At 37.8% G+C, this 25,507-nt stretch overlaps 1 protein-coding gene across 3 annotated transcripts in view; it reads left to right on the top strand.

Annotated features, from left to right (window-relative positions):
* Positions 1-25,507, top strand: part of LUZP2 (leucine zipper protein 2) — a 517,618-nt gene that overhangs the window by 215,465 nt on the left and 276,646 nt on the right. For 2 of the 3 annotated variants that reach the window (XM_042237695.2, XM_012102275.5), the window contains exons 2-3: positions 12,871-12,988; positions 20,769-20,839. In XM_042237695.2, the coding sequence (XP_042093629.1) occupies positions 12,871-12,988; positions 20,769-20,839 (189 nt within the window). The remainder of the gene's footprint in view (positions 1-12,870; positions 12,989-20,768; positions 20,840-25,507) is intronic. The other variant, XM_015103087.4, reaches the window with a different exon arrangement.

The following is a 25,507-nucleotide window of genomic DNA, read 5'->3' as shown; positions in this document are numbered from 1 at the left end:
TTCCAATGAATATTCAGGACTGATTTCCTTTAGGATGGACTAGTAGGATCTCCTTGCAGTCCAAGGAACTCTTTCAAGAGTCTTCTCCAATACCACAGTTCAAAAGCATCAATTCTTTGCCACTCAGCTTTCCTTATAGTCCAGTTCTCACATCCATACATGACTACTGGAAACACTGTAGCTTTGACTAAATGGACCTTTGTTGGTAAAGTAATGTCTCTGCTTTTTAATATGCTGTCTAGTTTGGTCATAGCTTTTCTTCCAAGGAGCAAGCGTGTTTTAATTTCATGGCTGCAGTGACCATCTGCAGTGATTTTGGAGCCCCCCAAAATAAAGTCTGTCACTGTTTCCACTGTTTCCCCATCTATTTGCCATGAGTGATGGGACTAGATGCCATGATCTTAGTTTTCTGAATGTTAAGTTTTAAGCCAGCCTTTTCACTCTCCTCTTTCACTTTCATCAAGAGGCTCTTTAGTTCTCTTTGCTTTCTGCCATAAGGGTGGTGTCATCTGTGTATCTGATGTTATTGATGTTTATCCCGGCAATCTTGATTCCAGCTTGTGCTTCATCCAACCTGGAATTTTGCATGATGTTCTCTGCATATAAGTTAAATAAGCAGGGTGACAATATGCAGCTTTGGCATACTCCTTTCCCGATTTGGAACTAGTCTGTTTTTCCATGTCCAGTTCTAACTGTTGCTTCTTGACTTGCATACCAATTTCTCAGGAGGCAGGTTGGGTGGTCTGCTATTCCCATCTCTTGAAAAATTTCCCACAGTTTGTTGTTATCCAAACAGTCAAAGGCCTTGTCATAGTCAATAAAGCCAAAGTAGATGTTTTTCTGGAACTCTCTTGCTTTTTCAATGATCCAGCAGATGTTGGCAATCTGATCTCTAGTTCCTCTGCCTTTTCTAAATCCACCTTGAACATCTGGAAGTTCACGCTTCATTTGAAGCCTGGCTCGGGGAATTTTGAGCATTGCTTTGCTAGCATGTGAAATGAGTGCAGTTGTGCAGTCATTTGTACATTCTTTGGCATTGCCTTTTTTGGGGATTCAAATGAAAGCTGACTTTTTCCAGTCCTGCGGCCATTGTTGAGTTTTCCAGATTTGCTGGCATTTTGAGTGCAGCACTTTCACAGCATCATCTTTTAGGATTTGAAATAGCTCAACTGGAATTCTATCACCTCTGCCTTATCCTCTTAAGGGCTAGATAAATAGATCCCCAGGTGTAGGATTAGTAGGAGAAGATTTGAGTATTTTAGTTTCAAGAAATCTTGATAAAAGGCTTGCAGTACTTCCATCTTTGACCGTATTTATATGAGAGCCCCTCCTTTCCTAAAAGATACTTTTCTAGACTTCTCTACATAGGGACCTAGAATGAATTCTGCCACAGATCTCTAGTGGACTTTGGGTTATTCTCTTAGTTTGCATTGGCAGACCTTGAAAGAAAATCACTATGCAAATATCCTTGTGGTCACATTGAATGTTAACAAAGAATAGGAAAAGAATGGCCTCAGATAACACAGATGCCTCTTAGCAAAATAATCCGTGGCCTTTGAGCCTAGATTCAGAGAAATTCTATAGCTGCTTCAATTTTCTGAGGGAAAGCATTGCAAATGTTTCCCAGAATATAATTCCCTGTGGTCGCCAGCTTAATATTCTGGCCAAGCCTAGTTAACGTCACTCTTATTCAGTCTTCTTGCCTGTGAATAAATAAAGTCTATATTTCAGAATAGCTCTGACAACTGAGGGGAGGATAATTTAAATACTTCTTTTTTTGATATATTTTTGAGTTGGAAATCTGACTATCTATATTCCTAAATAGATCTTCCTTGGTGATTCACAGAGCAGTAAATTTCCTATAGAAAGCGTACAAAACTCACGAGCATGGCATTTAAGAATTTTGATAACTTGAATCTTACCAACTTTTTCTGGTTTTACCCAATAGCCCAATAAGTACCCTGTATGCAATTTAGACTATATTACTCGCTGAGTTACAATTTATATGCACGCAGCACTTCCCCATTTGCACTGTCATCACTTAAATTGCTCCCTCTGCTTAGGATGTCTTTTCCCTCTACTGCATTTAATAATCCTATGTGTCATTCAACCCCTAAAAAAATTATATTTTCTTCCTTAAAATTTTCCATGATTGATTAACCTGAAGTTGATCTCTCCTAATGCCTTAGTCCCAAGGACTCCTTTGGTCACTCAGTGGTAAAAAATTCACCTACCGATGTTGGAGACCCAGAATTGATCCCTGGCTAGGGAAGATCCCCAGGAGAAGGAAATGGTAACCCATTTCCTTTTCCAACAATGACTTAAGACTATCACATTTTTCCATATGTTATACTCATTTCCATATGTGCTCTATTTTACCTAATATTGCAAGCCATTGGATTGGGGATAATGTATCGCTAATGCTTATAATTTTTTCCAAAGTTTTCTGCATGTAGAAGGAACCAAGAAATTATTTACTGGGTTCATTTATTATAATGAGACTACATAATACAATATTTTGTTATCAAATATATCTAGAGTTGAAGACTACCTATATAATATACTGTCTATGTGACCTTGGAGAAATTGTTCTGAATCTCTTCTTGCTTGCTTGTATAATGGATATAATATCACCTACATTTCAGAATGATTATGAGAATTAATGATATGTGTGAAATACCTACCACATGTCTGACATGTACATAATAAATATTAGATATTAGTTTTTTAAGAATAAATAACATAAAGAATTTTGGGTGCCAAAACATTAATAAACGCTTCTTTATATATAAGCAGAGATGCTGCAGACAGGTTGAATGGAGGTTTGTATTTTGGCAGTTATTGTTGCTCTTGTTCTTTTTTGGAGGAAAAGAAAATTTTCTTGAGATCTCATAATGCTAATTCAGAATTTTGAATTTTATGAGGTTTAAATCTGGAGGTATTCAAAACACTGACATAGTGTTTTTTTTTTTTCATTTAAAACAAAAACTAAAAAATTCAAATGATGTTGAAACATTAAAAGACTACTCTATATGTGTCATTGATTTAATTGTATTTGCATTTGAAATAAACATTTAGGAATGTTTGTTATGGTAGGTCATCAAAGGAACAGAAGGAGTAAGGAAAACTTTCAAATGATGAGAACAAGTCATAAGATATGAGCGTCAGTTTGTAAAGGTCTCCACTGGCCCAATCCAGAGCAATTTAAACATTATGTTAAATAATTGTTGTCGTTTAGTTGCTAAGTCATGTCTGTCTCTTTGCAACCCCATGGACTACAGCATGACAAACTTCCCTGTCCTTCAGTATATCCTGAGCTATGCTCAAACTCATGTCCCTTGAGTTGGTGATCACTTCTCCTGCCCTCAATCTTTCTTTCCCAGCATCAGGGTATTTTCCAATGAGACAGCTCTTTTAATCAGGTGGCCAAAATAGTGGAGCTTCACCTTCAGCATCAGTCCTTCCAAGGAATATTCAGGGTTGATTTCTTTTCGGATTGACTGATTGGATCTCCTTGCTGTCTAAGGAACTCTCAAGAGTCTTCTCCAACACCACAGTTCAAAAGCATCAGTTCTTTGGTGCTCAGCCCACTTTATGGTTCACATAACTCACATCCATACACGACTACTAGAAAAACCATAGCTTTGACTATACGGATCTTTGTCGGCCAAGTGATACCTCTGCTTTTTAATAACGTATCTAGGTTTGTCATAGCTTTTCTTCCAAGGAGCAATCATCTTTTAATTTCGTGGCTGCAGTCACCATCCACAGTGATTTTGGAGCCCAAGAAAATAAAGAAAGTAAAGTCTTTCACTGTTTCCATTTTTTCTGCCTCTGTTTGCCAGGAGGTGATGAAATAAAAGGGAAAGTGGGCTTGGGGGAATAGGGTGAGCAGGTTGTATGATCAGACAGTGTTTCTTCACCATCACCTGATTCTCAGAAGGATTTGATAAGCTAGGGAAAGGTGGTTTGATGTTTCACATTCCAATGCTTGCTTAAGTTTCCAGTACTTTCTTGAATTCAAAATGAGACAACCTTCAAGAGGCCTTTGGGCTGGAGATAACCTGGCAATAATTTAATCAGGTGAAGTAGCAGGCATTTTGTACAGATTAGTCAGTATGGGCCAATATTTCAGTTTATTAATCATATATGAGACAAAGATAGGGCTTTGGCAGATCTATGTTTGACTTTGTCAAAGGTTAACAAAGGAGTCATCTGTGAGTCTTATCTAAGTCATATGGTAAGGCTTGGTTTTGGCAGTAAGATATTTCCTAAATCATAGAAGTTTGGGGTCAATATCTTAACTACTGATAGTTTTGAGGAGCACAGGCCTCAAGTACAATTTAACATTGTCAGTAGAAAATATTATGCTAGGCAATAGTAGTAGAAGACAGTATTCATGTAATCAAAAATTTTAATTTTGTGATGAGACATATATAAATATACATAAATCATACGTATATAAATTATACATCTAAATTGTACTGTCAATATAAGACTCTGAAGAGAAATGGAGAAAGAGAAGAGACTGGCTTGATGTATATAGAGGTTTTGTGTTGTATTTGTGTTACATTCTTTTGTGAAATCCAAAGTGGTAAGTCTAGAGTATGAGGTTTTAGAGTATGAGGTCTTGGTTCTTAGGAGGAATTTAATATATGATTACTAGGAGAATTTATTTTGATTCCAGTTTATTCATACAAATGCAAATAAAGAAAACACATTTAAATGTTTTCAAGAAATTCTCTTTAGTTGTTAATTAGCAAAATACAGGACACATAAGATGATAAAGATGAGCAAAGAAAACCTGAGCAAAGGAAACTGAAGGACTGTGAAGATAGTTTCAAGCCAGAAGACAAGCAACCTTGACATTGACCTTGATATAACCTAGGGAGGCATTGATATTTTGAACTATAAGTTGATCCAAATAAAACTTTATGTTTAGAAAGTCTGATTTGAAAGCAGTGCATTAATTGGTTTGGAGAAGCAAATAAGAAATCAATTAATAAATGCTGTAAATAATTCAGATAATGAAGAATTAAACTAGGACTGAGAGATTGGATAGTTGCAAATAAAAAATGCTCAAATATTTTGAGTCGCTGAAGTAGGATTCAGCTGAGCAACTGATTACCCTTGAGAGGTTAAAAAAAATAATAATTTGTTAAATAATGGCCCCCAAACTTTCATCTTCAGTGAAAATAGACAAGTTCATTGTCAAACAATTGTGGAGCTGATGGAAAAACTAAAAAAAAGAAAAAGACAAAAAAATCCCTTTCACTACATTGGAAAACCATCAATGCACAAGGTAGCAAGTACTCAAAGGATAAATCTCTGAGAAATAAAGTACAGGAACTTAACTCAGCAATGGGGTTATATACCAGATCATTTGCAAATATGACCATAATCATTTTTCTCCTTATATACATGCTAATTTGCAGTATGACTTTTAAACTTTTCCTATCGAAAGTATATTTCTTTTCCTCTTGAATGTGGACTGAAAGTGTGACTTGCTTTGTGACCAGTACATTATGGCAGATGTAGCATCTTGTAATTTCAAGATTAAACCTGAAAAAAATAACCTTTACTTCTGTTAATTCTCTTAAAACTCTAACCAATTGAAATATGGGCTGGGCTAGAGGAAGAGTAACATATGGATGGGCCTGTTGTCTTCACTGACGAATGATATCATATCAGTCACAGGGCAGAGCCATTTAGTTGACCAGGAACTCATCAAAGAAACAAGAGTAACTCAGTCAAGAAGAGAACTGCCCAGTGGCACTCAGACAAAATTGCTAACCCCCAGAATCATAAGCTAAATCAATGACAATAAAATGAACAGAGTCCTAAAAATAATGTGTTTTATTATTGTTTACACAGGGACAGTTAGGATATCTGAATAGTTCAAAGTATATTAAAACATTGACTCTGTAGACACCTCCCCACAACGGATACTGCAAACCAGACGATTTTTACGTGTCATTGTACTAATTTAGGGAAGAAATATTACTAATCGTACACACAAAAAAGTGACTAAAAAAGCCTGTAGTAAATACCATATTTGTGATAATGAAAGGTCTTTCCCTTACAATATAGAATAAGAAGAGGATGTCTATAGTATTTCTACAATCTGGAAAAAGAAAATAATATTTATGTCACCAATTCTATTGAACATTGTAGAATAGGTTCTTGGTTCTGATAGCAAAGTAAGATAAAGAACTTAGTAAAAGACTTAAGAATTGAAAACAAAAAGAGAAACTATCATTTTTTTGCAGATAAATGATTATTTGTGTAGAAAATACAAATATATTCTAAAGAATATGTATTTTAAATAGTTATTTTAAAAATTGTAGGGATAATGAAATATCAGTAAAAGATTTTGAAAATACTTTCCATATGATAACAACTGAAAACCAAACAGTACACAAATGGTCTGCAAATCAATAGATAACTGTTATGGGTTGAATTGTGTTCAACCATTATTCATATGTGGAAGTACCTAATCCCTCATATGTAACGTCATCTAGAGATGGATATTTACAGAAGATATCAACTTAAAATGAAGTCATTTGAGTGGGCTCTGAATCAGATTGGCTGATGTCCTTCTAAAATGGGAAAATTTGGACATGAAGTCACACACAGAAAACAATGTGAAGAATCCTAAGAGGAAGACAGCTATCCTCAAGCCATGGAGAGATCCCTAGAACAGATCCTCCCGCCTACAGCCCTCATAAGAAGTTGACCAACAACCTGATTTTGGATTTCTAGGGTCTAGAATTGTGAGACCAAGATGTCTGTTTTCTGAGCCACCCATCCTGTGGTACCTTGTTATGGCAACTCCAGAAAATTTATACAATCACTAACCCAAAACATTCCCTGGTGGCTCAGTTGGTAAAGAATCCGCCTGCAATGAAGGAGACCTGGGTTCTAACCCAGGGTTGGGAAGATCCCTTGGAGTAAGGAATGGCTATCCACTTCAGTATTCTGCCCTGAAAGTGTCCCATGGACTGGATAGTTGCAAAGAGTCAGACACAACTGAGTGACTTTCACTTTCACAGTTTCAAAAGGCCTAAACAGATAGCTTATAAAGGAAGAAATATAAATATTCATTAAAGTACTGATTAAAGTAATGAAAATGTTGGGCTGGCCAAAAAGTTCATTCTGGTTTTCCATATAATGTTAGGGAAAAACCTGAATGCACTTTTTTGCCAACCCAATATAATCATATAAGGCTGGAAGTGAAAAAGTGAAAGTTTAGTCACTCAGTCGTGTCTGACTCTTTGAGACCCCATGGATTGTAGACTACCAGGGTCCTCCGTCCATGGGATTTTCCAGGCAGGAGTACTGGAGTGGGTTGCCATTTCCTTCTTCAGCAGATCTTCCCGACCCAGGGATCGAACCTGGGTCTCCCACATTGTAGGCAGACACTTTACCATCTGAGCCAACAGGGAGGAAGTGATTGGAAATCAGATCAGAAAGATGGTATCAATGTTCACTCTTAATATCAACAAATACATAAAGGAAGGGAGGGCAATTTCCACTTCAGGAGAACATGTTGAGAAGACTATCAGAATACACTGATAAGAGAAGTGCAGACTAGCCCAGTTTTGTCGTTGTTGTTTAGTCACTAAGTCATGTCCAACTCTTTGTGACCCCCATGCACTGGAGCCTGGCCAGGCTCCTCAGTCCGTGGGATTTCCCAGGCAAGAATATTGGAGTGGGTTGCCATTTCCTATTCCAGGGGATCTCCCTACCCAGGGATCATTGGCAGGTGGATTCTTAACACCTGAGCTGCTTGGAAGCCAAAGCCTAGTTTACAGGAAGGCAATTTACTAGCACCCATCAAAGTTAACATGTCAACTTTGAAGTGAAATATTTCAACTTATGGGAACATATATTTTAGGAAAAATATGTTTACCCATGTGTATGGACTTCATTACTTTTCAAGAGAGAAAGAAAAATTGAAAACCCTTTAAATGTCCAGTGGTAAAATATATTACTGTATGGGAATAACAGATTTTAATATGTGTAGACATGGAAAGAGCTCCAAGACAAGTCAGTTGCAAAACATGACTGCATGAACATTGTATTTTTTGCATTTTGTCTTGGGAAAAACCATGTATTGGAAGATGCACTCATTTGTAGATGTTAGAAAATCTGATAAGATTGTAACAAATGCTTCTGTCAAGGTAATTTACTTCTACAGAGTAACTGGTTTTGTCTTTTATAATGTCTTCAAAAGATTGAATCTGGAGTTGTATTATTAACACTTCTGGCTTTATTTTTCTTATAAATGGTATCCTCATGGTTCTTACTATATTTGCCAGAAAATAAAGGAGTTAAAATTGGTTCTCTTTTTCTCATGAAGTTACTTGAAGGCCAAATATGAGAATGGAATTAAACCAGAGTTCAAAAAGACACATGTACCCCAGTGTTAATTGCAGCACTATTTACAATAGCCAGGACATGGAAGCAATCTAAATGCCATTTGGCAGATGAATGGATAAAGAAAATGTGGTACATATATACAGTGGAATGTTAGCCATAACAAGAAATAAAATTGGGTCATTTGAGTGATATGGATTGACCTAGATTCCATCAAACAGAGTGAAGTGATTCAGAAAGAGAAAAACAAATATCATATATTAACGTATATATGTGGAATCTAAGAAAATGGTACACGTAGAACTATTTGGAGAGCAGGAGTGGAATCCCCATGGACAGAGGAGCCTGGCGGTGGGCTGCAATCCTTAGGGTCACAGAGAGTCAGACATGACCGAAGCGACTGGAATGTGAGCACGCATGCAGTGGAGACTCAGACACAGGGAGGGAAGATGAGGGTGGTATGAACTGGGAGATTAGGATTGGCATATATATATTATCCGTGTCAAATGGATGGGCTTCCCCAGTGGCTCAGTGGTAAAGAATCTTCCTGCAGTGCAGGAGATGCAGGAGACTTGGGTTCGATCCCTGGGTTGGGGAGATCCCCAGGAGAAGGGCATGGTAACCCAATCCAGTGTTCTTGCCTGGAGAATCTCCACATACCGAGGAACCTGGCGGTCTGTGGTCCCTAGGGTCACATAGAGTCGAACATGACTGAAGCCATGTAGCACATATGTGTGAAATAGATAGCTAGTGGAAAGCTGCTATATAGCACAGGGGATTGAGCTTCATGCTCTGTGATGACCTAGAGGTCTGGGATGGGGGAGCGGGTAGGAGGGAGGTCCAAGAGGGAGAAGATATATGTGTATACATAGCTGATTACAGACCATTGGAAAGCATTACACTCCAACAAAAAGATGATTAAAAGTAATAATAAAGGAATGCTATTTATAATTTTATTTAATGGCCAATAAATCCAAATACTGAAAACTTATATATGCAACAGTGATGGCAGAAATAGCACACAATGAGATTTGTGATAGGCACAGTGAACTTTTAATTATAACAAAATTCTAGGCAATCAGTATGTTCCTACAGTGCAGTGGCAAAGACATTGGATACTGGAGACTGATACACTTCCTTAATATGTTACTGGAAGTTTTTATTCCTGTGACTCAGTTTCTTCAACTGTAAAATGGAATTAGTACTAGAACTTATTAATATTAATGCTTTTCTCATAGAGTTCTGAAGATTAGAAAAGTGAACATATAGAAGGCCATCTTGCATATAATACATTGTCAATATTTGGAATGTAACACTGTGACTGATTATGGTCACTTAAAATAATTTTGGAGATGTGTCTATTGTCACAAATATTCAGAAAGATAAATCAGGTCATGAAGTAAAGTTGTATAATTAGACGTAGATGACTGTGTGCCTTGCTATTCATTATTTGACTTTGCTAATGAGATTGAAAGGAAGCCTGGGACATTAATAGCTGTCTTATTACTGGCTGATTCATCAGTGAAAATCTCAAAGCCGGGGAGAAATATTGAGGTTCTTACAGTGGAGCATTCCAATTTCCTTTGAATAAGAAGAAAGTGAAGAGTGCTAGAAACTTGCGTTTTAAAAAAATGAGAAAAGGCAAAGAAATGTAATAGAAAACTGTTGTAGATGGCATTCATTTGTTAGTCATGACTAAGCTCACTGGTAGACCCATTTCCTTTATAATTCTGCAGAAAGATGGAAAATTCATCAAATTCCTCAGTCATAAAAATTTTATAATTTTAAAAAATGAATTGCCTCCTATGGGTTCAAAGTTTTATGTAAGTTGCTCCATGCAGCACATAACAATCTCATGAGGTCATGTAGCACTGCCTTTTACAGACAAAGAGACTAAAGAGAGAATATGGGCCATTTTCCTATAAGTTGAATACAGAACGTGTCAACCCAATTTTCACTAAAAACCTGTTTATACAGTGGACTCTATTTCAGTGAAAGGCTGCATTTAACTGTTGCCTAAACCAGAGGCTTGGCAACATCAATGACTAGCTCCTTCCCACTCTTTCCTTGTAACATACACACAGAATACAAAAATTTTAATTATATATCATAGATTCAATTTTGTATGTTTTGCTGAAATCAATCCAAGCTTCTCTGTCTCTAGTGCTTTGAATCTAAATTAGGCGAACAGTCTTTTCCCTGGATTATTGCAATGGTAACTTCCTCCACTGCCTACTTTGCTCCAGATTTCTCCTTCCTCCAGTGCATTTCCCAGTTTATAGCCAGAGAAGTCTTTCCAAAACATAAAGCCGACAGGTCAGTCCCTGCTTAAAACTCTCCAGTTGCTTCTCCTTGTTTTCAAAACAATGCTCAACCTCCTAACCATGTTAAGAGACTGGCATTCTTTTGCTCATATGCTCCACATCCTCATTTCAGAAGCAGATTTCTTACCCGCTATTTCCGCCTCCAAACCTTCTGACATGTATAGAAACCTTTATACACGTATTTTCATTTTTATTAGTATTTATACATGCATTTCCTTTTCCTATAGCTAAATTCTACTTATCTTTCAAAGCTCATTTTAAGTTATTTTTTATTTGAAGGATAATTGTTTTACAGATTTGTTGTTTTCTATCAAACGGCAGCTATAATCAGCCATAGGTGCACCCATGTTCCCTCCCTCCCATCTCCCTCCCCATCCCACCCCTCTAGATTGTTACAGAGCCTCTTTTTGAGTTCCCTGAGTCTTACAGCAACTTCCCATTGGCTATCTATTTTACATATGGTTTTGTAAGTTTGTTACTCTCTCCAGGTAGCTCAGACTGTAAAGTGTCTGCCTACAATGCAGGAGACCTGGGTTTGATCCCTGGGTTGGGAAGATACCCTGGAGAAGGAAATGGCACCCCACTCCAGTACTCTTGCCTGGAAAATCCCATGGATTGAGGAGCTTGGTAGGCTACAGTCCCCGGGGTCGCACAGAGTCGGACACGACTGAGTGACTTCACTTCACTTCTTCCATACATCTCGGACTCTTCCTTCTCTCCTCCCCCTGTGTCCATAGGTCTGTGCTCTATGTCTTTTTCTACATTGCTACCATGCAAATAAATTCATCAGTATCATCTTTCTAGATTTCTTATATGTATGTTGCTGCTACTGCTAAGTCGCTTCAGTTGTGTCCGACTCTGTGCGACCCCATAGATGGCAGCCCACCAGGCTCCCCCATCGCTGGGATTCTCCAGGCAAGAACACTGGAGTGGGTTTCCATTTCCTTCTCCACTGCATGAAAGTGAAAAGTGTGTTATATATGTGTGTTAGTATACAATATTTATATTTATCTTTCTGCCTTACTTCACTCTGTATAATGGGCTCTAGGTTCATCGTTAGCATGGACTCAAATGCATTCCTTTTTGTGGCTGAGCATTCTTCCATTGTATAGATGTATCACAGCTTCTTTATCCATTCATCTGTTGATGGACATCTAGATCAAAGTGCGTATATCTTGTATCACTTTTACCAGGAAGCCTTCTTGGGTTCATGACTCTAATCTCTAACCGCCTGTGTGTGCCAGTTAATCATTTTTAACCTTTCCCTATCAGGTGTAGTTCCTAGGCTGCACTGACAACTATTTCCTTGCCTACATTTTTTCCACACACTTACACACTTGCTGTGACATATACAGATGCACACACAAATACACACCCTACTTGTTCATTCATTCCTTGCGTAAGATCTTAGCATAGTAAATTTTTCTGAGCTCCGTCTTTTATATTGGCAAAATTAGAACTAAGTACCTCCCTTGTTATCTTGCAAAGTCCATATGAGAAAAATAGGAACAAAAATTACATATGTATGTATGTATGATGGATAAGTCTTTCTTTCATGATAATAGTTAACAAGTCTGTTCAAACTTCACTGTAATTACTATAGTGACTGACTTACTTTTAGAGGCATTTTGCTTTGTCCAATACTACTTTAGTAGTAGTAGAGATTTGAAAAGGGGTACCTTTTCAGTGGACTTGATTTCCTACAAACCAAGGGTGAAGAAAAACCCCTCCATTCTGTCCTGGTTCTACCCAAGTTTGCCTCTTAGTGTCAGAATCTATCTAAATCTCTGAGCTACATTGGTTCCAATCAAATGTCTTGCTGTAAAGCTTGAAGGACCTGAGAAAAAAGTGTGGTGATGTCATGGAACATATCTGTATTTACAAGTGGTATCTGATAAACTATGTTATAGATGCAAAAGATGTGCAGTGTTATTCTGGAAACTGTAGCCTGGCTAGTCATCAATGCAAAATAAACTCTTGGTTTTAAGCTGATTTTTTTCTTAATTTTCCCTTTTTAGATGAACTAATACAAATAAAACATCCTAATAATTAAGGTTTCAATTCATCTAAACTTTGCTTAAAATGCAAGGGTTTGTGATCATGGCCAGAGTGGCTAGAGCCGAGTGAAGAATTTGGGAGGCCCTCATGCCTTTTTTTTCTGTGTTAGACAGGACTATGAAGAGCTAGAAAAGCAGCTGAAACAAGTCTTTAAGGAGCGAAGCACCATCCTCCGTCAGCTGACAAAGACATCAAGAGAACTTGATGGAATTAAAACCAACCTTCAGGTGAGATGAAAACTAATTTTCTCAGCAGCCAAGTATAGGGAATCACCTAGTTTGTCTCAGTGGATTGATGCATGAAGACTTCCACAATTTTTTTTTACCAGTTTTGAATATATTCCTGGGCTTGAATATGGGAGTTATTATTTATTATTATATGAGCTTTGAAAAGAAATGTCATTTGAAATGCAGTCTAAGAATCTGGGGTTTGCAAATTCAGGAATGAGAAATCTGTGTGCTTGGCAAAGCCATCAGTTTCTCACAGCTTCTCAGATCAACTTGACCCCTGGGTTTTTTATATTACAAAATAATGAAAAGCAATTATGGCCAAGACTTAAATGAATATATAAATGATCTCTAGGAGAGAACTTTAAATTCCACAAAAGATAGTTCTGAAAATTCTTTGATAAACCTCATTACTACAGTGGGTAAATCCTCACAAAGGAAAGTGTCATCTGTTAAAATGTATTAACATTCAGTGAAATCTCAAGTAAAAACCAAACACAATACCTATACTTGAAAAGTTTCTGAAATAGCTGAGAATATATTTTAATATTTTCCTTTAACATTGTAGTTATTGAATATACAGTGTACCCCAAAAGCTTTGCATGTGTTATAGAATTTAATTCTCATAGTATGCCAGTGAGAATAGGCATCATAAATGTGATTTTTCTTGTTATACATGAGGAATCATCCTTGAATGTCACAAAGGAAGCCAGAATTTAAATACAAGCAACCTGACTCAAAGCTGGTCTGTTAGTTATTGCCCAGAAGCACGTTTCTGAACCTTGCATAATCACCATTGTTCTTAGCTTTCTAGTCCTGTGACAGCCACGATGGTGTCTAACCACTGCAGTTGCAGTTTATTGAGTGTGGTCTCTTGTGTTAGGTACTCTTTCTTCATTTTTTAAAATTAATTTTCACATGATAATTTTGCTATGATTGTTATTAGTCTCATTTTGTAGGCAAGAAAACAGTTAGAAAAGGGCTCGGAAACTAAGAGCACGAGGACAGATGGGAGACAGATCTGCGATTTTGAAGCCAACACCCAAGCTCACATTCCAGAAGCTGTATTACGTCTTGAGTACGTGAAGATAGAAAAATCACTTAGACTCCAATAGGACACAGTGACAGATAGTATGATGGTAACAGTGTTGGAATGACAGTTCTATGGTGGAAGTATACACGGAGCATTAGGGATGTACTTATTGGATAAAAATGACTGTGTATTGATTGCCATAGGAAGCTGATGCCAGAACTGTACCTTTTCATTAAGTGGAAATTCAAAAATTTTTCGAGACAACAAAGAATATTTGACACTTGCACCTTCTTAGAGGAATAGAACATCTGGCGCTGAGAATTTTCCAAGCATGTTGTGAAAGAAATGCCATAAGCGGTCAATCTTTACAATATTTCCAGGGTTCTCAGTCTCTCTGGACCTGTAGCCTGTCAAGACATCTAATCACAGTCTAGGAAATTATTTGAAAGAAATGTATAATTTTGTGTAGAGTAACCTTTTTAAAAGAGTAACAAGTCAATCCCTAAATGTACTTGAAATTCTTAATTTTTCAAAATTTTGTGCCAGTCATTGTACAAGGTGAATTTTTAAATTTTTTCTTGTTAAATCTCCTTAACAATATCGTCACAAAATTATGATAACATTTTTATAATTTTGAAATGAGGAAACAAGATTCAAATAGGTCAAGGAAATTTCCCAAAGGCATACATCTAATAAATGAGTAAATATTGCTAATTGTACATATTTTATTTTCCAGTAGGGCTTCATAAAGATATGATCTTTGTAAGTCTTGTTCATCTCTGTAACCATAACACCTGAATGGCTTAGTAATACTGATCAGTCAATAAACATTGTATTGATTAATTATTAGGTATATCAATCTTTAGTATCCTCAAAGTCATCACAATTATTTTCCAAGATGCGCATCTCATTTCTCTGCCATTGCTGGGGAAATAATAATTTATTAAGTGCTGTCCTGCTCTTTAATTCCATACACTTTGCAGACCCCCATCTGTCTACCTACTCTTTTCAGCTTTATATTTCTTTATCTCATACTTTTGTATTTTTTCAATTTCTTGAAGAAAAGATGGTGACTTTTTAATTTTGGTTTCCTTTACAATGCCAGAGTATAGCAGAGAGCCAAATGAATAAGCATATTTATGCAAAGTTATGTCACGTATCTATTATCCCCTTTGAGTTTTCCAATAACTGTCTACTGTTATTGTTCAGTTGTTAAGTTGTGTCTGAGTCTTTAAACCACATGGACTGCAGCTTGCCAGGCCCCCCTATCCTCCACTGTCCTCCGTGGCTTTTCTAAATTTTGTGTGTAATAGTTGTTCAGCTGTGTCCAACTCTCTGCAACTCCATGGACTATAGCCCACCAGGCTCCTCTGTCTATGGAATTCTGCAGACAAGAATGCTTGAGTATGTTGCCATTTCCTTCTCCAGGAGACCTTCCTGACTCAGGGATCAAACCCGGGTCTCCCTTAATTGCAGGCAGATTCTTTACCATTAGAGTTACCCGGGAAGCCCTAAATTTGAAATCCCACAGTTTATCTAAATGTTAGTTCAGTTCGGTTCAGTCTCTCAGTGGTGTCCAATTTTTTGTGACCCCGTGGACTGCAGCACACCAGGCCTTCCTGTCCATCACCAACTCCCGGGGTTTACTCAGACTCATGTCCATTGAGTCAGTGATGCCATCCAACCATCTCATCTTCTGTTGTCCCCTTCTCCTCCCGCCTTCAATCTTTCCCAGCATCAGAGTCTTTTCCAGTGAGTCAGCTCTTCACATCAGGTTGCCAAAGTATTGGAGTTTCAGCTTCAACATCAGTCTTTCCAATGAATATTCAGGACTGTTTTCCTTGAAGATTGACTGGTTTGCTCTCTTTGCGGTCCAAGGGAGTCTCTCCAACACCACAGAGTCTTCTCCAACACCACAGTTCAAAAGCATCAATTCTTTGGCGCTCAGCTTTCTTTATAGTCCAAATCTCACATCCATACATGACCACTGGAAAAACCGTAGCCTTGACTACATGGACCTTTGTTGGCAAAGTAATGTCTCTGCTTCTTAATATGCTGTCTAGGTTGGTCATAACCTTCCTTCCAAGGAGCAAGTGTCTTTTAATTTCATGCCTGCAGTCACCATCTGCAGTGATTTTGGAGCCCAGAAAAATGAAGTCTGTTACTGTTTACTGTTTCCACTGTTTCTCCATCTGTTTGCCATGAAGTGGACCAGGTACCATGATCTTAAGTTTTCTGAATGCTGAGCTTTAAGCCAACTTTTTCAATCTCCTCTTCCACTTTCATCATGAAGCTCTTTAATTCTTCTTCATTTTCTGCTGGAAGGGCAGTGCCATCTGCATATTTGAGGTTATTGATATTTCTCCTGGCAATCTTGATTCCAGCTTGTGCTTCATCCAGCCCAGCATTTCTCATGATGTACTCTGCATGTAAGTTAAATAAACAGGGTGATGAATACAGCCTTGATGTACTCCTTTCCTGATTTTGAACCAGTCTGTTGTTCCACGTCCTGTTCTAACTGTTGCTTCTTGACTTGAATATAGATTTCTCAGGAGGCAGGTCAGGTGGTCTGGTATTCCCATCTCTTGAAGAATTTTCCACAGTTTGTTGTGATTCACACTCAAAGGCTTTGGCATAGACAATAAAGCAGAAGTAGATGTTTTACACAAAAAAGATGTCCTTTTCATTATAGGGGACTGGAATGCAAAAGTAGGCAGTCAAGAAATATCTGGAGTAACAGGCAAATTTGGCCTTGGAATGCAGAATGAAGCAGGGCAAAGACTAATAGACTTTTGCCAATAAAATGCACTGGTCAGAGCAAATTCCCATCTTCCAACAACACAAGAGAAGACTACACATGGACATCACCAGATGGTCAACACTGAAATTAGATTGATTATATTCTTTGCAGCCAAAGATGGAGAAGCTCTATACAGTCAGCAAAAATAAGACCGGGAGCTGACTGTGGCTCAGATCATGAACTCCTTATTGCCAAATTCAGACTTAAATTGAAGAAAGTAGGGAAAACCACTAGACCATTCAGGTATGACCTAAATCAAATCCCTTATGATTATACAATGGAAGTGAGAAATAGATTTAAGGGCCTAAATCTGATAGAGTGCCTAATGAACTATGGAATGAGGTTCATGACATTGTTCAGGAGACAGGGATCAAGACCATCCCCATGGAAAAGAAATGCAAAAAAGAAAAATGGCTGTCTGGGGAAGGCTTACAAATAGCTGTGAAAAGAAGAGAAGTGAAAAGCAAAGGAGAAAAGGAAAGAGATAGGCGTCTGAATGCTAGTTCCAAAGAATGGCAAGAAGAGAAAAGAAAGCCTTCTTCAGTGATCAATACAAAGAAATAGAGGAAAAGAACAGAATGGGGAAGACTAGAGATCTCTTCAAGAAAATTAGAGATACCAAGGGAACATTTCATGCAAAGATGGGCTTGATAAAGGACAGAAATGGTATGGACCTAACAGAAGCAGAAGATATTAAGAAGAGGTGGCAAGAATACACAGAAGAACTGTACAAAAAAGATTTTCACGACCCGGATAATCATGATGGTGTGATCACTCACCTAGAGACAGACATCCTGGAATGTGAAGTCAAGTGGGCCTTAGAAAGCATCACTATGAACAAAGCTAGTGGAGGTGATGGAATTCCAGTAGAGCTATTTCAAATCCTGAAAGATGATGCTGTGAAAGTGCTGCACTCAATATGCCAGCCAATTTGGAAAACTCAGCAGTGGCCACAGGACTGGAAAAGGTCAGTTTTCATTCCAATCCCAAAGAAAGGCAATGCCAAAGAATGCTCAAACTACTGCACAATTGCACGCATCTCACATGCTAGTAAAGTAATGCTCAGAATTCTCCAAGCCAGGCTCCAGCAATACATGAACCGTGAACTTCCTGATGTTCAAGCTGGTTTTTGAAAAGGCAGAGGAACCAGAGATCAAATTGCCAACATCCGCTGGATCATGGAAAAAGCAAGAGAGTTCCAGAAAATGTCTATTTCTGCTTTATTGACTATGCCAAAGCCTTTGACTGTGTGGATCACAATAAACTTTGGAAAATTCTGAAAGAGATGGGAATACCAGACCACCTGACCTGCCTCTTGAGAAATCTGTATTCAGGTCAGGAAGCAACAGTTAGAACTAGACATGGAACAACAGACTGGTTCCAAATAGGAAAAGGAGTACATCAAGGCTGTATATTGTCATCCTGCTTATTTAACTTATATGCAGAGTACATCATGCGAAGCGCTGGACTGGAAGAAACACAAGCTGGAATCAAGATTGTTGGGAGAAATATCAATAACCTCAGATATGCAGACGACACCACCCTTATGGCAGAAAGTGAAGAAGAACTAAAGAGGCTCCTGATGAAAGTGAAAGAGGAGAGTGAAAAAGTTGGCTTAATGCTTAACATTCAGAAAACGAAGATCATGGCATCCAGTCCCATCACTTCATGGGAAATAGATGGAGAAACAGTGGAAACAGTGTCAGACTTTATTTTTTGGGCTCCAGAATCACTGCAGATGGTGACTGCAGCCATGAAATTAAAAGACACTTACTCCTTGGAATCAAACCTATGACCATTCTAGATAGCATATTCAAAAGCAGAGACATTACTTTGCCGACTAAGGTTTGTCTAGACAAGGCTATGGTTTTTCCTGTGGTCATGTATGGATGTGAGAGTTGGACTGTGAAGGAGGCTGAGCACCGAAGAATTGATGCTATTGAAGTGTGGTGTTGGAGAAGACTCTTGAGAGTCCCTTGGACTGCAAGGAGATCCAACCAGTCCATTCTGAAGGAGATCAGCCCTGGGATTTCTTTGGAAGGAATGATGCTAAAGCTGAAACTCCAGTACTTTGGCCACCTCATTTGAAGAGTTAAATTGTCGAAAAGACTCTGATGCTGGGAAGGTTTGGGAGCAGGAGAAGGGGACGACAGAGGATAAGATGGCTGGGTGGCATCACTGACTCGATGGACGTGAATTTCAGTGAACTCCATGAGTTGGTGATGGACAGGGAGGCCTGGCGTGCTGTGATTCATGGGGTCACAGAGAGTCAGACACGACTGAGCGACTGAACTGAACTGAATTCCATAATTTATCACACAAGGAAGTTGAAAGGCAGATTTTGTGACCTGCCCCAGGTCATATGGACATGATGCACTTTGAAATGTAAATTAGGTGGTTAGTGATTTCCCCTCAACCCTTTTCTATCCTGTTTTCTTTATCAAGCTATTCTTTCCAAGGGCTTCACAGGTGGTGCTAGTGTTAAAGAAACCCACCTGCCAGCACAGGTGATGTAAGAGACGTGGGGTCGATTTCCAATTCGATCCCTGAATTGGAAAGATCTCCTGCAGAATGAAATGGCATCTCACTCTAGCATTCTTGCATGGAGAATTCCATGGACAGAGGAGCCTGGCAGACTGCAGTCCATGGGGTCACAAAGAATTGGACTTTGCTGAAGTGACTTAGCTTGAATACATGTACTCTTTGCCGATAAACACAGCATCTTTTATTGGCTATTACCTAATAATGACCTCAATCATTTTAGGAAAGATTCTTTTGTGACGTTCACTATACCACATGCCTATCAGAACACTTAACTTACTGTATGAAAATTGTTCCTAGCTTTAGGATGAAAAATTGGTGAAGGCAGACACCATGCCTTTGATGTTAAGTAAATATTAAGTAAACAAAGTATTTGCCATTCTTATTATTGTTAATGTTTTACTTGTCATAGCTGCTCTTCCTACAAACAATATTATTGTCTCTATTTCAGCTTTTAATATCAAGAAGGATCTCTTACCACGTTTAATAGTTTATTGGGTATAAATAAGAAAGTTCTTATGGAAGGCTTAACAAGACAGTTTACCTAATGAGAATAACTCAGTGGAGTTCTCTGTTTTGATTCACAGTCTGTCAATGCTAAATTTGCCAGAGTAAATGAACACTTGAGTGAGGTGGTATTTTTTTTCCTTAATACACTATCTATACAGTACCATTACAATTTGAACTGGTCCTAGTTTTTTTTTTTTTTTATGTGTATCCTAATGCATTGCTTATAAATAATAGATAGACACGACCAAATAGGTACATGCCATTTGACTGCTTTGATTTTGAATGTATTATTATTTAGCTCATTTAGAGAGGTCTTTTATGTTTCCTTTTGTTTGTAGAAACTGTGCCAAAACAAGTTTAACATGCCTGCAGAGAACATGGTAAAACTTCAAATGAAGAATAGATAATATATTTTATATTCCATTATGGAGCTACCCTGGTGGCTCAGGTGGTAAAGAATCCACCTGCAATGCAGGAGATTGGAATTCAATCCCTGGGTCAGGAAGATCCCCTGCACAAGGGAATGGAACCCACTCCAGTATTCTTGCCTAGAGAATCCCATAAACAAAGAGTCTGATGGGCTATAGTCCATGGTGTTGCAAAGAGTCGGACACAAGTACAAGCAAAAGTACAGACATATTCATTTAAAAAGACACCTAGATATTTGGAGAGTACTTTCTCTTTCACTAAACCTCTAAAGACTGAAACTCAGTTCATTCCCTTTCACTCACTGTGTAGTGGTGTCATAAACTGTGCGTCCTGAGAGCCAAGGGGACCAGCATAGCCTCATTTGCGCATTCTTATTTCAGGGTACACCTTGTGCCATAAACACAACAGTAAAGTCAGCTTCAATCTATCACCTGAATAAGACTTCCTTTTCCCAATTTTCTTATCAGAATTTGAAAAACGATGAGATATCTGCTAAAACTGATGTTCAGAAGCTTCTGGAAATAGGTCAGAAACAAAGGTAAGGCTGTGTTCTTCTATTTTCTCAGTTCTTTTTTTCCATCGCCAAAATTCATTCAGCAAATTCACATGAATTAGTTTATTTTAAATCATTCATTTCTTTATAACCTTAAATATATGAGATTTATATTATTTCTTTATAACCTTTTAATATATGAGAATCTTGCTCAAATCACTATATATATATAGGGTGGCACTTGAGATTCTGTATTTCTAGTATGTTCCCTGGTGATGGGTGATGCTAATAGTGACCATGCCTATATGCAGATCTCAATTCAGCTATTAAGGATCTGGAGTACGTTCCTCTATTATCTTATAAGATGGAGCCATAAGTCTGCCCATCAATATACAGATCCAACAGCTCTGACATAGTGGGCTATTTTTAATAGTATCACAACTTGATCCTGGTGATAATTGGGTTGGTAAGGAATGGGGTAATTTTATTAATAGCATAGTAGAATTAGAACATTTTTATTACTGTTACTTTGTTTATTTTTGAAGGAAGTGAAGTATGAGCTAGATTTATACCTAGTATTAAAAAAAAAAAAACTGTATGACTTGAAATTGCTTATCTAACAAACACACAAAAAAGCCAAGGTATTATAAGGTAAAAAAAGAGCTAGCCTTTGTTATTTGTTATACATTTATTAGAGGCTCTACTGGTTTTATATATGTACATACATTTTTTGTTTCAATACCGCAATTATAGAGTAGTTATTATTGTCCCCATTCAATAAATGGGAAATTATTGCTCAAAATGCTTAAGCAAGTTGCTGAGAGTTGTATTAAATTGGAATTTGCTCTGCTGTATCTTACCTATAGTCATACCCTTTCAAGTTAGTTTACCTATTCAAAGCAGAAAGCAGTTTAAGAAGTTGACAGACACTACACTATGTACCCTCTTCTTACCATCTTGTATCTTCTCCACTGTCTCTGCCTCTTGACCCAGAAACCTCATGTCATTGAGGCAATGATGTGTTAAAAATATCAAATTGAGCATCTCATCTTGACTCTTTTCATTATTTCAATGAAATCTTTATTTCTTGAACATGAAATTCTCTCTAGAGTCCAATATTAAAAAGATCTCATGTAAAATATAGGTCTAGCATATTTTCAAAAGTCTTCATTTTAAACTATTTTACTGATTTGAAACAGTCCACCTTTTAAAACACATAAGCATTTGTGGTTCACTGAGTTAGTGGAGAATTATAAACCACATTTTCAATAGGAAAAGCTAATTAAAGCAGACCAAGTGTCATAGAAAGTTATTAGCTTTGCAGAGTCTCCCACATTTGGAAAAGATAATAAGCAAAAACATAAAAATAGAAATGACTTCTGCATAATCCATGTGCAACACCAGTGAGGGGATTGCATTGACTGAAGAGGACAGAGTCAGGAAAGATTAGAAAATGAGGCTGTCACGTGTAGACGGGGGCCATTCTTGAAAGTTGGCTGAAAGTGGACTTCAACAGAAGGCTCATTTAGGTAGCTCTGAAAAAGGATGATATAATTTAAAATGCATTATAGGGGGATTATTCTGACAACATCATTCAAGGCAGAAAGAAAGAGACATAGACCAGGTTGAGAAAAGGGGGCCTAGAGAAGAAGACAGAGCGATCTCATCAGTGAGCACCTTGGAGGGAAAGCAACAGCATCAGTGTTTCTTATTGCACAAGACACACAGATGAAGAGACAGGCTTATGCATGATATGGAAAAGGAAAAACGTATTCCTTTAGTTTGCTGCTATTTTCTTAAGTTATCTAAGGCTGTTTCTACATGACACTCAAAATATCCATGTAAACAAGGAAAAATGTGACTAGTGTTGTGAAGAATTTCAGGTCATCATCTGTATATTTGGCATGGTATATGAATGGCAGATGATGGACCAAGTCTTTAAATGAATGGATTAAATGGAGCAAATATTTTGGAATTATGCTTTTCAAGTTTCATTCAAAATTATAAAATTTGCTTAAAATGTATAACTTACGTAATGCACAAAGTCAGAATGGGAAATTCAAATAAGTCACCTACCAATAGGTGATTTCTCAAAAGTATAATGCTTTTGATACGTATTTTTTTTCTGTTTTGTTAGAGATATATAAAAATTATGATTATCTGAATGTGAAAGAGGCTATGTATCTCATATCCAAAATAAGAGAGATTGATAAATAGTAGAAGAGGAAAACCTTCTCAGACTATAAATAGTATTAACTGATTGCAAATTTAGAAGTATTATCAGAGCTGGAAAGATTAGAATGTATTGCAGATGCCATCTAGGTATATACCCGATTCAGTAATTCTTTGTCCTCTGGGATTACCACGTGGCCCTTCCCTAGAGAAGTGGTCTCTAGACTACTTTTTATCTGACTCTGATATCACTGGATACAGTTAATTAGCTCAAGGTGGCCACCAAAAAAAACAAAAAAGAATTGATTAGAATTTCCCTCTTGGAATTGTGTGCCAAGAAGCAACTAATGAAATCTCTCTGTTTAGCTGTACTCGATTATAAGTAAGTAAATTCAGAGGATATGAGGTGGCCATAAATAACCAGGTAGAGCAGCATGTCTTTCCGCCAAGAGGTACAGAAAAAGGAATATGTGTGGGTGTGCACACATGCACACAGAATTTTACATGAGAGAGAGAAAGTTGCACTGACTTGATTTTTACATTTTCAGAAATATTTAGACAGCCTAGGCAAAATTCATAAAAGGATCCTCAAGTTGATGGAGAGACTTTTAAGCCATACCATGTGGGGTCTCTCCACAAAATAGAGACCCTGAGGGATAGAAGAGCACTCTGAAGTTTGGAGAAGGAAATGGCAACCCACTCCAGTATTCTTGCATAGAGAATCCCATGGACAGAGGAGCCTGGTGGGCTACCATCCATAGGGTCGCACAGAGTCAGACACAACTGAAGCCACTTAGCACTTGAAAATAAAAAGGAATGATATATTTTACGCTCTAGAATGGTTGCTGGATAGAGATTCTGAGAAAGCAGTTTTGGACTCTGTGTACTAATGGATTTCACTATATTGAGTTCTCTGAAAAGGAAAGGAATGCCTGGGATAGCAGCAAGATTTCTTTCTGTGATGTTACCGCAATATGGGCTGGTAACAATTCAAAAAAAATACCTTCCTGTAGGGTGAGGCATTTTTATGTTTATAATTGGAAATGGAAGATGTGTGAAAGACCTGCTTTTTAAAATTCCTTGTAACCATGCAATTCTATGCTAAAATATACTCAGCATCGGAGAAGCCTGTCACAGTTCTTTAGAATTTAAGCTTCAGTTCAGTGCCAAATAGGGACCTAGAGGAGCTCTATCCCGTGCAAATCACACTTGGTGGACTGGGATGGTCCTTGAGCAAGTCAGCAAGAATTTTCTCATTGGGGTAAAACTCACCAAGTTTGGGGGGTTTGGGGCCACCTAAAGCATGAGAGCAGTGAGAATGTGCAGCAATAAGTTTGAAAAACCTAAGAGGAGATGGAGATATTCAAATGTTTCAAAAGGACTGCTTTGCCATTCTGGTGGATAGCTTTCCTTGCCGTGAAAATGTGCAGAATTCTCTGTTTCTCCAGTTTTTGTTAACAACTTTTGCAGTTTACTTTTTTTTTTTTCTTACTCCCCATTGTCTATAGATGTCAGTATGTGGGTATTTTTGAATATATGTATATATATTGGATTTTATAAAATTTATATTTTATAATTTAAAACATGGATCACTTTAAAATAAAAATGAGAATTTAAAAATCCAGAAGTAATGAATAATTATTATAAGATTTTAATATAAAAGTTTTTAGTTGGAAATATAGGAGTCCTAGGGCTTCCCTGATAGCTCAGCTGGTAAAAAATATGCTTGCAATGCAGGAGATCGTGGTTCGATTTCTGGGTCAGGAAGATCCCCTAGAGAAGGGATAGGCTACCCACTCCAGTATTTTTGGGCTTCCTTGGTGGCTCAGATGGTAAAGAATCCTCCTACAAAGGCAGAGACCTGGGTTTGATCCCTGGGTTGAGAAGATTCCCTGGAGGGGGATATGACAACCCACTCCAAGATTCTCACCTGGAGAATCCCCATGGACAGAGTCTGGCCTCCTAACAGTCCATGGGGTCACAAAGAGTCAGACACGACTGAGCGACTAAGCACACAGCACATGATAGTGCTGTTGTATTTTTATTCAATACTTGTTGAATCTTTGGAATAGAACGTGGATCCTTCTGTCCTTCTTTTTCTCTCCGTCTCTCTCCCTCAATAGAGGTATTATAATGACTCTCTAGAATTTGAGCACACATGGTCCAGAACACAGTTCCACCTCCTCTTTATGTATCAGTTTTCCATTTGCAATAAGATACTACAATTTGATGTGAAGTTTATTGAGTGCCTGGTGTACTATAAGCCTACAATATAGGTAGACATTCATATTATATTATGTCACAAGTGCTCTTTGTGAAAAATATCAGAAGCAGTCATGGAAATGCAGATTTTAAGTGTCCGTGTGTGGCACTTTTGGGGCTTGCCAGGTTGCGCCTAATGGTAAAGAACCTGCCTGCTAATGCAGGAAACTTAAGAGATGAGGGTTCAATCCTTGGGTCGGGAAGACCCCATGGAGAAGAAAATGGCAAGCCACTCCAGTATTCTCGCCTGGAGAATCCCATGGGCAGAGGAGCCTGGCG

Source organism: Ovis aries, chromosome 21 (genome assembly GCF_016772045.2).
Source record: "Ovis aries strain OAR_USU_Benz2616 breed Rambouillet chromosome 21, ARS-UI_Ramb_v3.0, whole genome shotgun sequence".
In the NCBI taxonomy this organism is placed as follows: Eukaryota; Metazoa; Chordata; class Mammalia; order Artiodactyla; family Bovidae; genus Ovis; species Ovis aries.
The sequence above is the reverse complement of the archived record's forward strand: the minus strand, read 5'-3'. Positions and strand labels throughout refer to the sequence as shown.